Source organism: Galendromus occidentalis, unplaced genomic scaffold (assembly GCF_000255335.2).
Source record: "Galendromus occidentalis unplaced genomic scaffold, Mocc_1.1 scf7180000076870, whole genome shotgun sequence".
Lineage (NCBI taxonomy): Eukaryota > Metazoa > Arthropoda > Arachnida > Mesostigmata > Phytoseiidae > Galendromus > Galendromus occidentalis.
Genome location: NW_003804859.1, coordinates 954,993 through 969,736, shown reverse-complemented (window position 1 = coordinate 969,736; position 14,744 = coordinate 954,993). Strand labels below are relative to the sequence as shown.

General features: G+C 50.8%; 5 protein-coding genes across 5 annotated transcripts in view; all 5 read left to right on the top strand.

The window, feature by feature from the left end:
• Window positions 1-2,836, top strand: LOC100905126 (uncharacterized). Its single transcript, XM_003740288.1, has 7 exons — window positions 1-61; window positions 217-525; window positions 609-1,050; window positions 1,147-1,301; window positions 1,491-1,763; window positions 1,870-2,080; window positions 2,256-2,836. Exons 1-7 carry the CDS (start codon window positions 1-3, stop codon window positions 2,503-2,505), a joined length of 1,701 nt encoding a protein of 566 aa, XP_003740336.1. The 3' UTR covers window positions 2,506-2,836.
• A 691-nt stretch (window positions 2,837-3,527) lies between these two features.
• On the top strand, window positions 3,528-6,210 carry LOC100904985 (uncharacterized). The gene is made up of 7 exons (XM_003740287.1): window positions 3,528-3,691; window positions 3,786-4,088; window positions 4,173-4,626; window positions 4,743-4,879; window positions 4,980-5,237; window positions 5,353-5,563; window positions 5,651-6,210. The coding sequence occupies exons 1-7, from the start codon at window positions 3,619-3,621 to the stop codon at window positions 5,844-5,846; spliced, it is 1,632 nt and encodes a 543-aa protein (XP_003740335.1). The 5' UTR covers window positions 3,528-3,618; the 3' UTR covers window positions 5,847-6,210.
• Window positions 6,211-6,860: 650 nt separating this feature from the next.
• Window positions 6,861-7,844, top strand: Dph3 (Diphthamide biosynthesis 3). Its single transcript, XM_003740254.2, has 2 exons — window positions 6,861-7,140; window positions 7,713-7,844. The coding sequence occupies exons 1-2, from the start codon at window positions 7,021-7,023 to the stop codon at window positions 7,842-7,844; spliced, it is 252 nt and encodes an 83-aa protein (XP_003740302.1). The 5' UTR covers window positions 6,861-7,020.
• Window positions 7,845-7,901: 57 nt separating this feature from the next.
• LOC100900106 (leukocyte receptor cluster member 1) lies at window positions 7,902-9,007 on the top strand. The gene has a single exon (XM_003740253.1). The coding sequence runs from the start codon at window positions 7,902-7,904 to the stop codon at window positions 8,877-8,879; it is 978 nt and encodes a 325-aa protein (XP_003740301.1). The 3' UTR covers window positions 8,880-9,007.
• Window positions 9,008-14,431: 5,424 nt separating this feature from the next.
• The window catches only part of LOC100904843 (uncharacterized), a 9,099-nt gene continuing 8,786 nt past the window's right edge, over window positions 14,432-14,744 (top strand). The window contains exon 1 of the mRNA XM_003740286.2: window positions 14,432-14,516. The gene's annotated coding sequence lies outside the window, so the exon portion shown is untranslated. The remainder of the gene's footprint in view (window positions 14,517-14,744) is intronic.

Genomic DNA, 14,744 nt, shown 5'->3' with positions numbered 1-14,744 from the left:
ATGTGGAAATTCGTTCTTCTAATCGTGTTTGCTGCGACTGCAGTGCAAGCGATCGACAAAGGTGAGCGTCCTGCCTCTTTAAGTCAATATCTTCCATGCTGGAAATGCGATCTGATCGTGCGAAGCTCCTCGGGACCCGATCGTCGCACTCTATCCGAATACGAGCTCCTCCAGGAGCAGATCGGTGTTCGATCTAACTCATTCCGTTCTCTACAGCGTTTCCGCAGCTCAGTAAACCAAGCCGAGTGAGAATAGGCCATGTGAACGAACGGCATGTGAGAGTTCAGTGGGACTTTGAAACTCCAGCGAATTTTTCCGCTCGCCGCGGAGTGGAGTTCAAGCTGGTTCTCAAATCGGCGCGCTCGAAGACACGGGAATTCCATCCTAAATTCCCGTCTAAGCCATTCATCTTCGACCTCGATGAACTCACAGCAGGGAAAAGGTATCAATTGTTCATCTCAGCGATTGCTCCGAATTGGAGAGACAGCGAAGTCCTTTTCAGAGGTTTCAAGACCATGGAAAAAGGTGCGTTCGATAATTTAGGCTTGTTGGATCATTGAGCAATCCAGGAGTCGATCTCGGTTATATGAACGAAGTCGCTCTTGCAGATTGGCCGAGCCCGGTGATTACCCATGTTTCCTCCACCAATAAAGAGAATTTCGTCGAGTATCTCGTAGAATGGAGCCTGAAACCGAAAATGGCAGAGCTCCGGCACTACGAGATCAAAATGTGTCATATGCACTGCTACTTCACGAGGATAAAACCTGAAGACAACAATGCGACGCTGTACATCGACTACGGCTCGACGTTTACCATCGTCGTCGGCGCTTTCTATTCTACGCCGATACTCGACCAAGTGAGACGGGAGAGCCCGAGCTTCCATCAAGCTACGGGAAGGGGCGATCCAGGAAGATCTTCCAAAACGGTCGCAGCCGTACAAATTGGCAATAAATTCCAACTCAAGTGGCATCTCCCGGTCGCTCCGAACGGTCCGATCAGCTACTACGAGATCTTCCTGTCTGATCCGCATAACGAAGAGGACATGTTCGAGTGAGTAGATTCCGGGAGCTGCTTTTCAAACCTCAAACATCTATTTTCTAACATCGTCGTGATCCACCCGCATCACACACGGTATACGAATTGCAGCAAAACCCTTGCCCCTCTCCCTGCGGCATCCAGACCTCCTGATTTCGCGAGCGGAACCGTCTACGAGTTGCGCCCGATAGCTCTCAGCTCCGACGGGAGGGACTACGGCTACCTCGGGAAATTTCCCGATATCGACATTAACAAATGCCAAGCGGGTGAGTCAGAAGTGAAATGCCGTTGTCATAGTCTCTTCACGTTACGTCTGGATCGCGATCGATGCGTTCGAACGACGATACGAAGTGCAGATTCCACCAGACGCGCCATTTCGGTCGAGAGGGAAAAGGAGACCTCCTCGCGTTCGGAATCATCCATAGCCGCTCATCTCTGAATTTCTCCCCTCCTAGAGAGATCACTCCTCCTCGTGATCGTCAAGAAAGCGAAGCATGCGGTTCGATTCCGGATCATATTCACAAACCCCTCCTTCGACAACTACCACACAATCGACAAATCCAGAAGCGAACGATTCCTCTACCTCGGACCGAACATGCTGAACATTTTCTCTCTTGAGAACTACCAGTATTTCCAGATGAAGATACGCAACTGCCTGACCTTCAAAGAAAAATCAGAAGATGATTGTGGGGAATTCAAGGACTTTCAACTCCTTTCTAATGTCGGAGGTGACTTTCTCCGCATTGAATAGTACATATACACACTCCCTCTCGAGACTTTCTAGAACGAACCTACAATATACACTAACATCCATCCCTCGATATTCGTATGTAGAGCCTTCTCCTGTACAACGTCTGGCAGCGGAAATGACGAGCCTGGTATCCGTCAGAATCTCTTGGGAGGCTCCGGAAAATCCTCGAGGCCCCATCAATGGCTACCGAGTCTACGTAGAGGAAACGTATGCAGGGGAATCAATCAAGACACACGTCGACGTCCTGCCTACCCAGCGATCATATTACGTCATCAAATACAAGCGATGGAAGCTGTGAGTTGGCTGATTTCCGCTATGAACGGAGCATATCTCCAATTTCCTTCAGCCTTTCATAGAAATCTTCTATGGAGGCTCGCGCCTCCTCGTTTAGGTACAGATGAGGATTTATAAGAGTGTCCCACAACCCCTCAAATCACGGATGCGTAGTGAACTGACCGTAATATTTCAGGTATAAGATCGGGGTGACCGCCTTCAATCAGGATCTGGACGATCCGAAGATAGAGTTCAGCGGGAAGGTAGTCTATACGAGCATTGTGGACAACCGATTGCAACTGGCGTTCCATTATGCCGTGAGCGTCTTATTCACGGCTGGCCTCTTCGCTTCATTATTGGGTTTCTTGATCTTGTGTCCTAAAGGGTACAGAGTTGCGCAAAATGAGGCTTTCGAGCTTCAAGGCATGCCTGCCTTCGGAAATTGAAGGCCCCTCCGTGGGCTCAAAGGCTGTGCCGCGAAGAAGCCCGAAATTGAGCCCCAGTATCACTTATTCCATGGGCTCTCAGAAGGGATTCCTACGAATCTCATTCCTGAATTTTGAGTTTTCCAGCGAATGACACATTTGTGTCCTACATTGTCGCGTTTCGATCGCGGTGGTATCTCGGCAGAGAATTCACCCAATGACCTCCAATCTATAGATTTTGATTCTATTGACTCTTTGTGTAGGAAATTTGTTATTCTAAATCAAGCGTGGGATTTGACTGCACTTAATTCATCTTAATCGATTCGTGAATAAAGTACAAGAAATGAGATTATACATCTTATGTGTTTACTTTTGAGTGTTTCGAGATTCTTAGGAGTGCTACCGCGAGCGGTATCAGCGCGAATGAAGGAGACGAATTCCTGATCAAGGGAATCTCGCATGTCTGCTCGAATCTCCTTGCCCGGATCCTGCCCATCATCGTTGTCTGGAAATCGATTCTTTCGTTCAGCTTGCGTGGGAGTCCATTGTCGAGAGTCCTGAGCCTCACCCGAGCAAAGCTGTACATTAAGGATCCGAGATCGCTCACATATTTCCATGATCTCTGTCTCCCGATGCTCCTGATGGAGAAATCTGTCTGGCTTCCTTGTCCCATTGCCGCTCGAAGGAAGGGAAGAAGAACTCCTCATCGCTGGAAGCTCTCTCGCAGCTGGCGGCAGATGAGATATATATATGCTATACTGGTAGATGTGGTGAGGGCTGCGTCGAGAGCGTCAATGGAAAATCGCGGTCACTCGCTCTCCCTACCTACCCCGGTAGGGACGACATCGGAGTCGCGAGGTCCAGATCTACCTGCTCCCACCGCAGGTGTTGGGTCTTAAATGTGTTGACGTCACCTGAACCCACGCCATACGCGGACGTCCTCGAGAATGGATGCACGTTTGAATCCAAATGCGAGTACTTGTCGATTTCGGCAAACCTGACAGCTGGAAAGCGGCAGTCAGGGCGCCATTCCTCGAACCTCCGCATTGTCCCCGCCGGATGCTCCTCTGTGCTCCCGTGATGACGTGTTGAGGAAGAATCGCCCGAATCAGAGCTGCTTGAGGTCGTGGCAACATGTGGAAGTTCGTCTTTACGGTGCTCTGCATCGCCAGCGTGATATCAGCGCAATCTCCGAGAAGCAACGTCTGTGAGTTCGCTCGGGGAAGATCGTGAATTCGGCTCGGCTTCGGTGATCCGCCGTGGATATATATGCAGTCTCGATATCTCATTCCCTCTTGCAGTCTTCATCAGGCTCCCCGGCCCCTCGAATCTGACATCGTTACGCATCGGCAACAGAAGTGTTCTACTCCAATGGAGTTTCGAAGAGCCCGCAGATATCAAGTTGTGGGACGTGAACTTTCTCCTTGAATTCCATCCTCAACTCATGGCCCCGTTCGTCATCCCCCTCCGCTTCAGGAGACCGCCGTTCCAGTACCTCTTCGACCGAGTGGTACCTGCGACGAGGTACACCGTGAGTCTGAAGGCATCACACTACGGTTGGCAGGAGAGTCACTCTATCGGAACCTCATTCGCCATTGAACCAGGTGGGCCGAAGCGTTCGGATTCCGTCTCGACAATACTGGCGAGGATGTTTGTTGACACATTCACTGATGGTGCTCTTCCCGCAGAGCTCCAGACCCCGGAAATCTCGTCCGTCTCGTTTATGAGGGGAGACGAGGACACCGTCCTGTGCTTGTCATGGAGGTTCCCGAAAGAGGACGATCAGACATGGCTGCAGCACTTCGACATCGAATTCTGCATTCGAGATGGCGCCTGTGATATGATACGGAGCGGCCAGAACGATTATTCCGTCAGAATACCGATCGGATACAACAGGCGCTTCTTGGTCCGGGTCATCGCCGTCTTCTATGCGCCTATCGTAGACCGCGTTATGCACGCAAGTGAACCTTATGAAGGATATTCTAGAACATACCCAGCCCAATGGATTCTGAGAAACGTTCGTGGCGTGCTGGACGGCGACAGAGTTAAACTCGACTGGATAAGCCCGATGGTGGAGAACGGACCGGTCGCTTACTATGAAGTGTTCGTGGCCGACAAAAACATTGGAATGCAATACCCTCTGTGAGTTGAGAGTACTCTATATTATGTGCGGTCGGAATTGCTCCTCGAGTCCATGGAGGCAGCCTGGGAGTCCGAATTCATTCCCGATTCCCTATACGTCGACGAGTACTTTTCAGGTATGGTATCGCCCCTCGCGTCCCTTACGAGGACAAAGGTGCTTATGACATGCACATAGGGACTGGCGAGAGCTCCTCTCCGCCGTACCCGATCCCTGGAACGCTCAGAGCCATGGGAGCGGACAGATGCCCTCCGCGTGAGTTATCCTGAATATTCTCAGCTCGGAAGCTTGTGAGATATCCACGACAGTCTCGAGGAAATCCTCGGACACTTCTGATCCTGAGCTCCTTTTCCAGCAAAACCGCTCCGCGTCGAAGTCGTCAAAAGAACCGCCAGCGCAGTTCGCTTCAAAGTAGTGTTCCACGAGCTTTTCGAGGAAGGCTTCTTCACGAAAACAAAACATTTGTACCTCGGACCTGGCTTAGCCGAAGCGTTTGGCTTGACCCCCTATCACGACCTCTATTACAAGATACGCACTTGCTTGACCTACAAGAAATCAGAGGTGGTTACCTGTGGAAATTTCTCCGAATTCACAATCATCTCCAACGTTGCGGGTAATTATTTCCTTCTCATACAGGATCTTCATTCGATACACCATCAGAACCCGTTTCGAGGCGGGACCTGAGCTCTCTCCTTTTCTGAGGTCTAAGAGAATACGCTTTTCTCCAGCACCGTCACCCCTCAGATTTGTGGAAGCTACACCCATCCCGTCGGGAGCATTGAGAGTAGCATGGCCACGACCTGACGAGCCTCGAGGTCCAATCGACGGCTACCTGATTCGCTATTGGCTTGATTTCGGGGCCTACCAAGACGAAAAGAAGAAATTCGTGGACCGTGCTAGGCGTACAGTCCTCATTACAGATTACCGGCCCGGAATCAAGTAAGTTCGGCTCATTCGCTCGGGGAGCGGGTGGAATGGTGATTTAGGGTTTCGAGATCAGTCGTCTCATCGCGCTCCTTTCCGCAGGTTCAACGTCGAGGTGGCAGCCTTCAACAGGGATCGATTCAACGCCACTCATCTGCATATAGGAAAATATACGGAGGCTAATCTACCACGGAAGGGTTTCTCATGGCCATTCATCACGTCGGGGCTCGCCTTTGTGGGGATGGTGATTTCCTTAGGATTGAACTGCTTTGTATTTTTTGGGAAATGGGCGAGATGATAGATGAAACAGAGGGATCTTCATACCGGAGGTTCTTTCGCCTTGCTCAATGAGGTCGAAGACTCCGACGACGCCGACTGATCAAGCAGTGGATGACTCGAACTGCACCCATCTCGCAGTGACCGGGATGAACTCTCCGATTCTTTTAGGGATTCAGACTTACTTAGACTATCATGCTGCAACAACTTCAAACATCATAGAACAAATAGATACAAGCCTAGCCCGACATACTGATTCATTAGTTATTTTCTCAATGATTTCCATACGATCATTCTTGTGCATGGAGGTGACGCTAGCTCATTATGAATTGTAACTACTCATAAAAAATCGGATCAATTTATTCAATGATAAATTTTGTGAATTAGTCAGTCGTTTTTGTCTTCTTTCGGATACAACCGGTAGATTCCTGGAGCACAGCATCGAGGTCACACTATTCTGGAGTTTCAGCATAATTCCAGATGAATGCTTCCTGAGGTATGTGTGGCCGTCAGGGAAATCAGGGGGAATGTGCGACACTACTCGATGATTCTTGAACGGCGAGCCCACGACTCAAGTCGGGGAAAGTCAGTAAACTAGATCAGCAGGTATGAGGTCAATACACGCGTATATTAGGACAATATAATTTCTTCCGATCCGATTTCCTCGTATGCGATCAGTGACGAGTGAATGCATGAACAGGCAAACCAGCCGATCCCGGCCGGGATTTCCCCAGCGGGCAACGAGGAGCCGCTAACAATTCATTTTCTGCACCCCCGACTCACACTCTCTGTGTGGTGTATAGCTTGATGCCTGTGAATCAGCTCTGCGCAACTTTTTCCTCACTCAGTATCATTGGGGAGAGTTTGATAAGGGGGAGTCAGATCCCGCCGGGATGGCTCCCATTCGTCACTATTGAGCGATGTGCGGGTCGCCCGCCCTTTTCGTGATATTCGAATTCCGCGCCGCGGGCCATCCTCGACACGCCTCGGTTTTCTCCGGGGTGTCGAACTCCCAAACGTTTTCTGTCCCGTCTTGTTTGGAATTCTAGGGGAACGTTTTCGAGTTGTGGTTTTCCGTTCTTGCGTCACGGGGGAACGCCGGATATCAGAATTCGCCAAGTTTCTACTGCGAGCCCCGCCCGCCTCATTGAATCGAAAAGCCAACTCGATGCGATGAAATATTCGTATCGCTTGGAATGTCGGTTTATCATGACGAAGTCGAAATCGAGGACTTTGAATACGATGAGGAGTCCGAGAGCTATTTCTTCCCGTGTCCGTGTGGAGATCGCTTCGTAATCACCAAACTCGACCTCCAGGTGAGCATCATCCTTCTCCACTGATGTCCGACTACAGGGAGCTGCGCTCTAAATGTTCGGCTGCGAGTTAGTAGGCGACTCTCGGCACTCCTCGCGTTTGCTATCGAGCAGTTCTCTTGCGCGTGGAAACAGCCTGCCCGCTCGCTCACGTGATATCAGATTCCCATTCATTTCAATGCGGCCGTTCAGTGAATATGCAGAGCTCCTCGCTCGCTCTCCTCCCGAACTCCCCATACGGACCTCCCCTTGGGCACGTCAGCCTCTCTCCAACGGCTCTTGTGTATGAGCTCAAACAGAAACAAAATATCATCGATGGAAAGTCCCCAATCATCCTTCTATATCTCCCCGCTCCTTCCCCTCCAGCTCTGACTCCCTGACCGGCCGATTCTGCTTTTCTCAAGACCGACTTCGCGTGGACAGATCGCCTTGGGCCTCCCCAAGCTCACCGAGCATGGTCCTCGTACTCGGATATCTATCGCGTACCGACATTTTACCACGTTGCGAACGCTCCGGGGGAAGACGCTCATTTTTCCCCATTTTTCCCATCCGCTAAGTTCTGCTTTTACTTCCAGAACGGCGAAGAGGTGGCAACATGTCCTAGCTGCTCGCTGGTTGTTAAAGTGATCTACAACCCCGAAGACTTTCCCTACGAAGACGAGGAGAAAATCGCGGTAGCCTCTAGCGCGACTCTCGCGAAGAATTGAGAACCCGTCGTTCTGTGAATCCGTACGTCATAGACATTCATCCCAAGAAGTGTTGCCATGAATATCCTCCCGAAGAAAAGTTGGCATGTCCGCACAAAGAAGAACATCGAGCGAGTTCGTAAGGATGAAGCGGAAGCCGCGGCTAAAGAGAAGGAGCTTCAGAAGAGGGCCAAGGTCGCCGAACTTGAAGCTTCTTTAGACGTTCTCAGAAAGAGAAACGCTGACAAGTGCGACACCGCTAGATCACCCGACGTCATCGACGTCTCCATCGTTAACCCTAGTGGCAGCAGCGGAGCGGGACACCTGAACCTCTTCCGCGACATCGAAATTCACGAAGGGAAATTCCACGGGACCAACGCCGAGGCTGAACTAGACAAGAAGCGTGAGGTTGAGGATTGGGAGAAGAAAGTCGGAATCCTTCAGTACCTGGGCCAGAGCACTAGCGAGGAGCAGCGCTTCTACCAGAAGAATGAGAAAACCGTCGAAGCTTCAGCTGAGCTAAGTGCTAAACAACAACGCATGAAGGACGCTCTTGATCCGATGGCTAGTTTCCCGAAATACGCCAAATCTCAGTTGCATATGGTACCGAAGAAGAGGAAGGTCGAGGAATACGCAGCCGAGAAGAAGAACGATTTTGTCTCCCCGGTAGCGGCCGGATCTTCGAGGGAGAAGAGTCGGAGGAAAGGCCGAAGCGCCTCGTACTCGTCGAGCTCGGGTGATACTAGCGATTTGTGCAGGAAACGCAGCCGGAAACGTAGGAAACATTCGAAGCATAAGTCACAGACGAAACGCAGGAAATCGCCTTCGTCCGAGTCTGACCCGGAGTCAGAAGAAGAGCGCAAGCAACGGAAAAGAGCAAACCTAGAAATTCTCCGCAAACAGAGACTTGATCGCGAGGAACGAGAACGCAAGCGGACTCAGGAGTTCCTGGACAGTCTTGCAGCAAGATCCTCGCACAAAGAAGAGGAAAGAGTTGAGACCGATCGTAACCGCAGGTACAACTCGCAGTACAACCCACACCTGGCTAGGTATTGAGCAGAATTATGGAATGATCAAACCACCTCGAGCGAGGCGTCTTCATTCAAGCTTATTGGGATACGAATATCAATGACGAGAAATATTGTAATACCGATACTAGGATCTAATAAATTTATTTATTGTTTGCAATCGTCTCTGCTGAGTGAAGCTTGGAAAACCCAGTGGGTTTGGCTCCTCCAGGTCTCCGATCTAGATTTACGGGTCATTCCACGATACAATAATACGCACTCGATTGAACCCCGAAATCCTAGGCCGCGCGACCCATGTTTGTCCAGAGTAGCTTTGAGACAGTTTTGCTTCGAGGAAGGAGCTTTTAAGGAAGAGCCGTTCGCCTCACTGTGGGCTTAGATATCGAAAGAACGAACGTTCCTCTTCTGACGTTTCTTCCAAGGCAGGCGCCGTCTCCCACGATACTCGAATGAAGAAAATTATAGATGCGGCACCGACCGTTTATGACCCGCTGTTCCCCGGAATTATATGTCATGCTGCTCATCCTGAAAGACTCAACCTTTGAGCGAGCCATGTTTCAGGAACAAAAGCGCTAGCGTTGCTGTGCTAGAACCCTCGCGTGCAATTCCTCCATAATAATCGAGCAGCTCCCTGTGTCCTCGTTGCTGTCATGGTCTCTCGGAAGAGCTCATGTCATCGCTTGAATCGTGAGACAGAACTCCATGAATCACATTTTCGAAATTTCCAGCGCTTCGTTAGATCCTGTTCCCCGAAATTTAACCATTCTGACCATTCTCCTCTTCCGCCGCGACAATTTCACATGAGTCTGTGGACAGCCGCTTGCTCGGTCTTTCCGGGAGTATATGCTCAGCAGAATTCAAAACATCCGCCCTGAGATCCCATGGCCCCGACATGCAAGGGAGCTTGGAAACCGACGCGGCTCTCGATCGCCGCAAAAAAGAGACGCATGAAAAACATTAGTGCCTGCCGGCAACGATTCACTCGTGGCCTCGCGCCGAGAGCAGGCTTCGGAGGGAGGGGAGGAAAGGTAGCAGTCGAAGAGATACGATTGCTGCATTCAATGCTCTTGAATTACCCAAAAAAGGTGCGAAGGGTTTGGCGGCTGTAAAGCGATTCACCATTAGTTAGCAATACGACCCAAGCCTTGTGGTTCGTTTGCCGGTCGGTCGGGTTCCCGGAGCCCGAGCCACAAACGCACTCGACTCGTGCGTCAGGGGCATTTTCTTTCCACTCCATCCCGAATCAGTTTTTTACTATCGCAGGACATTCCTCCGGGGTAAATGGCCAATTTCTTTACAGCCATAAGCAATTCTGCTGGTGATGCAAAGCATCAAACTAACTCGATCCGGAGTCATAAGATTCTGATGACTATGCGTGGGACGTAGAACACCTGCTGACTAACAGCTCGAGGCTCAGTGAATTATATCTCCTACATCCACGCTTGGAGATTACGAGCCACGAGCCTCTCGATCCCGAGTTAGACGTTCTTTCCGCCGCCGCTGCTTACTTACTGTACATACATAAGGCGGCAGCCTGAGAAAGAGAATATGCCGTAGCCTGCTTCTAACGCCACGAAGTCTGCTACCCTGCATCAAAAGTGTTCACGCGGCGAGCAATGGTTCGCTCGAACAGATTTACGAGCTGGTGTGTCGAGACAAAACAATGCACAACAATTGCCGGAGACTTGTTTATTGCTGTCCTGCATGTCGGGTTGGGCATGCCCAATCGAGGCTCATCGCTGGCATTCAACCCGCCGACACCTGCTTCGGAGACTCGCAGAGCGTGTTCCCTCAACTTCCCTACGAGAGTAGATCGAATAATGCGAGTACTCGAGTAATTGATCGGTCTCGATATCAACGAATGAGTCGGATGGATACCTATGGTTCGGAATGTAGTGGTATGTCCTTTCGTCTCAGAAAGCGCTTGAATGATCTCGATCACTGACTCGATGCACGGAAGGCTGGGTCTCAACTCGGCGACGCGCGTCGTGCCGGTTCACGAGAGCGACCTGCTTCCAGCGCTGGAACCATGCCGCTCGTGGTACTCCCCTGGTCAACGAGCTGGTAGAGCTTCCGTAGGATTATGGAGAAGAAATGCAGATGGTACCGGCAATCGACCTCACCTAGGTCCGTTTCTACTGTAGGCTCTACTGTAGGCGTTTCCTATAGGCTCCGAACGGCCATCTCGCTCCGATGTAGATGAGTCGAACGTATATGTATTTGTATGTTCGCGCCGTCTTTTCTCATTTTCGACCCACATTTTTGTGCACAGAGTGAGACGGACTCATTTGCTTCGCCAAGGGCCGAATGTTTCTTTCCATGGAAACGTCGCTCGATGATTTCAAGCGGTCTCACGTCATATTCTGAACAGAGGGAGTCTTTCTCATCCCCCGAGCGCATCGTCCCAGGGGGAATATCCTCAAGATAAAGCCTTCAGAGAGGATCATCTCTCCAACGCATGCTCTGAAGCGAGGGCTCATCCCCTGCAACTAGGCTTCGGGAAAACGAGCGCTCTATTTCTGCATTAATGCTACCGGGGTTCGCTTCCGCGATCGATCCTTTTTTTTGAGGTCATTCCGCGTTTCCGAGGGCTCTGATTTCTACCCAGACTATTCTTCACTGCAAGCGCCCGTGGGCTAGTACGCATAATCCATTGTCCATTCTTGAGCTTCTTCAATAAGGAGCTCACAACATGTACATGTCGACGTGCATATTGCGCGGCGCGGATGACCCAAGAGCGATGCATACGTAGGTCGTCGAGGCGCATCGGAAGTTCTGGAAATATCCACTCCTTCATGAGTTGCTGAGCAATCTTACCTGTCAGAGAAAATATGTCGGCATGATTCCAGTCATAAACTCGACCGCGATTCATCGCTGAAAAATGAAGGTGCTCAAATATCGGCTCGAGGTCAAGCATCGAACATCCAAGTCCCCGTGAGCGCTGGTTGTTCGCTGAAAAGCTGATCATCCTGGAATATTCTTGACGTTCGGCTTCTGCTTGAAAGTGTACCCGATCACGCGCAAGGTTCCCCGAAAATTCAGAAAATGTGAGATCTCCGAAGAGGCATTTTCGTTCCTATTCTTGCTTTAAGCAATCCTTTCCTTGATTGAGAAGGGAACTGGAAATGAAGAGGCTCGATGAGATTTCCCGAAAATGCGAAGCAGATCATCAGAACCCTCGCTAATGGGGTGCTTGGTAGCAGCACCGATATCGTTCCGCGCGGAAATTGCGAGGAGGCGGCGAGCTCATCCCGACGTCCGAAGATCGCCCGACCACAGCCTCTCATACAAGTTCTCGCCTTTGCTGAGTTTCTTGCAGTTGCTTTCGACGCGAACGATTTTTCTGCCACTGACACCGTTGCTACTGCAGTCAATGTTTCCCGCAACCAATGCTGCCGCTGCAGCTTCCGTGTTTCCGTCTTCAGCTCGGATCGGAGTTTTTTGTCCCCGTCCCTTGTTCGGGTCTTGATGCAACGTGAACTTCGTCACCAGTAGTTAAACAGAATTTTTCTGCTCGAATAGGAAACCTTCCTTTCTTATTCTTCTGCAAGCTTCCTGATCGTCACAAATTTCGCGAGCTTTTAAAGCAAACAAGCTCCGAGATGAGGCGGACATCCTTCGCGGAAGAGGAGCTCAAGCTCAGTTATACCTTCAAACATCACTTCCATACTAAAGCCTCGGACTCGCCGAAGAGCGATCAGACCCATCGCTCTGGCCATGGTCTTGCGGTACGCAAACACTTGACTCGCAGCTCGGACGTACTTGGCCTCCTTTTCGCCACTTCTATCTCTGATACAGTCTGCATCAATCTATCGATCTCGGAAACTCGGCACGCTCGAAACCATGATACCACTATTTAGGCTCAGGCGCGAGCGCTTCGTTCCGATTTCTTCTTCCGTAGGAATCGCTTTCGACGGCGTAGAAAGGCTCGTCAGGTACCATTCGTAGCGGACAGCCGTCCGGAGCAGGGGTTGAACGCGAATGCATTTTATTGGGAACCTGGTCTGATATCGATCCACGATATACTCGTAGATATCCTCAAATCGCGAGCTGTGTCCGTTCGTCTCGTGATGCGTTGCTCGTGATGCCTCCGGGATCGAGCACGGAGCCGAATTTCCAGGTCTCGCACCATCCCCACGAGACATGCTCGCTATAGACCCATACCTGGGACAAGAGACGTCGGGCGCGAGTCCAGCGCGAAACTCTCGCTTAAGGGTGCGGTCTCAGCCCTCAAAGGCTCCCATATGATCAGGCTCCCTGGCTCCGCGAGACCTGGGAGGACCGACGGCCAGCTTCTAGATTAAATGAAAGGGAAGCTTCACTCCGAGGCCTTCTTGATGGTCGTCGTCCCCGCGGACTTTTTTCTGAAACTCGTTCTTTCTCAACGGCAAAATGCTCGCTTATCGGTGACTGACCAGATGAACGAATAGATGACTTTGATTCTGGCTCGCTACCGGGCGCCGGAGCGACGTTGTATCGTTCAATAAAGTAAACGTCTTCCTCGCAACTCTCCCATGAGAACTGCGAAGACCTTGCGGTTTTGCCATCGATCGGATATAGGGTCACAACTCCACATCCGAACGACGCCGACGACGGCTCCCTCTGCCACAGGTCACGAGCCACCCGAACGTAGGATGTACAAATACCTGCTGGGAATCCATCGTCGTACGAGATATTCGGACTCCTCCAGCTAAGGCTCGAACTCACCGGATGCCCGAAAAATCTAATGATGATTTCGATCTCCACAACGAGCCGATCTGAGCTGGAATCATACAGGCAAATTTGAGCCGGAGCGATGGCTCGGCCTTCTGGCCCTCGTAGCAGGTCAGTCCTCCGAGGATATAACGTCGGACTCGGGAGCTGGAGTCGATCCTCAGCGGTAGCGTTTCAGCCTGATCTTTTTCATCGGCCACCCGCGAGGAAGAATCGCATTAGTGTGAGAATCATTGAAGATGCGATCCCGAGACCCACAAAGGCGAAAAATGCGGCACGGAACGGCAACGCACCGTGTTGCACCGGAGTTTCGTTAGCCGAACTCTCCTTGGGGATAAGATCGTGATGTATTCACAAGTTCGTGATAAAGGAAAATAATACAGAAATTATTCCATTATCTAAGTGACCAGCACGAGAGTTGGTGAACTGGATTTCCATTTCCGTTCTTCTGCTCTGATACACGGATACGCCTCGATGTCGAAGGTTGGGCCCGCGTTCCTGCGAAAATCGTCGGACATCGCAGAGACCGTCGCGTATGCAACGCATCGACGAAGAAACATTCCTCAAGATCGACTCGCGTCAGCGATCTCCCACAATTTATTGCAATTGGACGGAGCGGATCAATTATCATGAATTTAGGCAGGGATTTCGTAGTCTTGGGTATATTTGGCAGAGAGACAGGAATCGAGAGCGTCTTGCCGAGCGGGCGATATAATCGAAATTTCGGTTATAATAGCCGCGGAATAGCAACGATATCAATAAGAGCCAGGAAAAACAACGGGGCAACAGAATCTGGTAAGGGGCATCCTTGGCAGCGGCCCCTCCTGGACGGCGAGGGGTCCAAACCAGTTCACTGCGAAGGGAACAGTGCGCCATCTCTCTTGCTGCGAGTCAGACACGCTGAACAACGTTCGGCAAAAAAGTGCGATAGCGCATGAGGTTGTTGTAAGAGGTACGACAATACTGCGCTGGTGCTTATTGGAATCTATCCGTACGTTTAGCTCGGTGTCATCTTCTGTAAAGCAGTGACAAAAGCCGAATCTTCCGGAATATTGCCGGCTGCTTGTACCAACCCGCCTATGTCTTGCGGCTCCGTGAGTGATCAGTGCTCATATGCATGGAGATGACGTGCGTGCTCTAAGTGGGAGGAGATATATCGTTGACAACGAGTGATCGCGTT

What these genes read in the sequence shown, in the direction of transcription:
- LOC100905126 (XM_003740288.1), top strand. Translation starts at nt 1, where the DNA reads ATGTGGAAATTCGTTCTTCTAATCGTGTTTGCTGCGACTGCAGTGCAA. An exon ending in AACGAAGAGGACATGTTCGA is followed by an intron (nt 1,051 to 1,146) that starts GTGAGTAGATTC and finishes TACGAATTGCAG; the next exon opens with CAAAACCCTTGCCCCTCTCC. An exon ending in AAATACAAGCGATGGAAGCT is followed by an intron (nt 2,081 to 2,255) that starts GTGAGTTGGCTG and finishes GTAATATTTCAG; the next exon opens with GTATAAGATCGGGGTGACCG.
- LOC100904985 (XM_003740287.1), top strand. Translation starts at nt 3,619, where the DNA reads ATGTGGAAGTTCGTCTTTACGGTGCTCTGCATCGCCAGCGTGATATCA. An exon ending in ATCTCCGAGAAGCAACGTCT is followed by an intron (nt 3,692 to 3,785) that starts GTGAGTTCGCTC and finishes TCCCTCTTGCAG; the next exon opens with TCTTCATCAGGCTCCCCGGC. An exon ending in CTCATTCGCCATTGAACCAG is followed by an intron (nt 4,089 to 4,172) that starts GTGGGCCGAAGC and finishes CTCTTCCCGCAG; the next exon opens with AGCTCCAGACCCCGGAAATC.
- Dph3 (XM_003740254.2), top strand. Translation starts at nt 7,021, where the DNA reads ATGTCGGTTTATCATGACGAAGTCGAAATCGAGGACTTTGAATACGAT. An exon ending in TCACCAAACTCGACCTCCAG is followed by an intron (nt 7,141 to 7,712) that starts GTGAGCATCATC and finishes TTTTACTTCCAG; the next exon opens with AACGGCGAAGAGGTGGCAAC.
- LOC100900106 (XM_003740253.1), top strand. Translation starts at nt 7,902, where the DNA reads ATGAATATCCTCCCGAAGAAAAGTTGGCATGTCCGCACAAAGAAGAAC.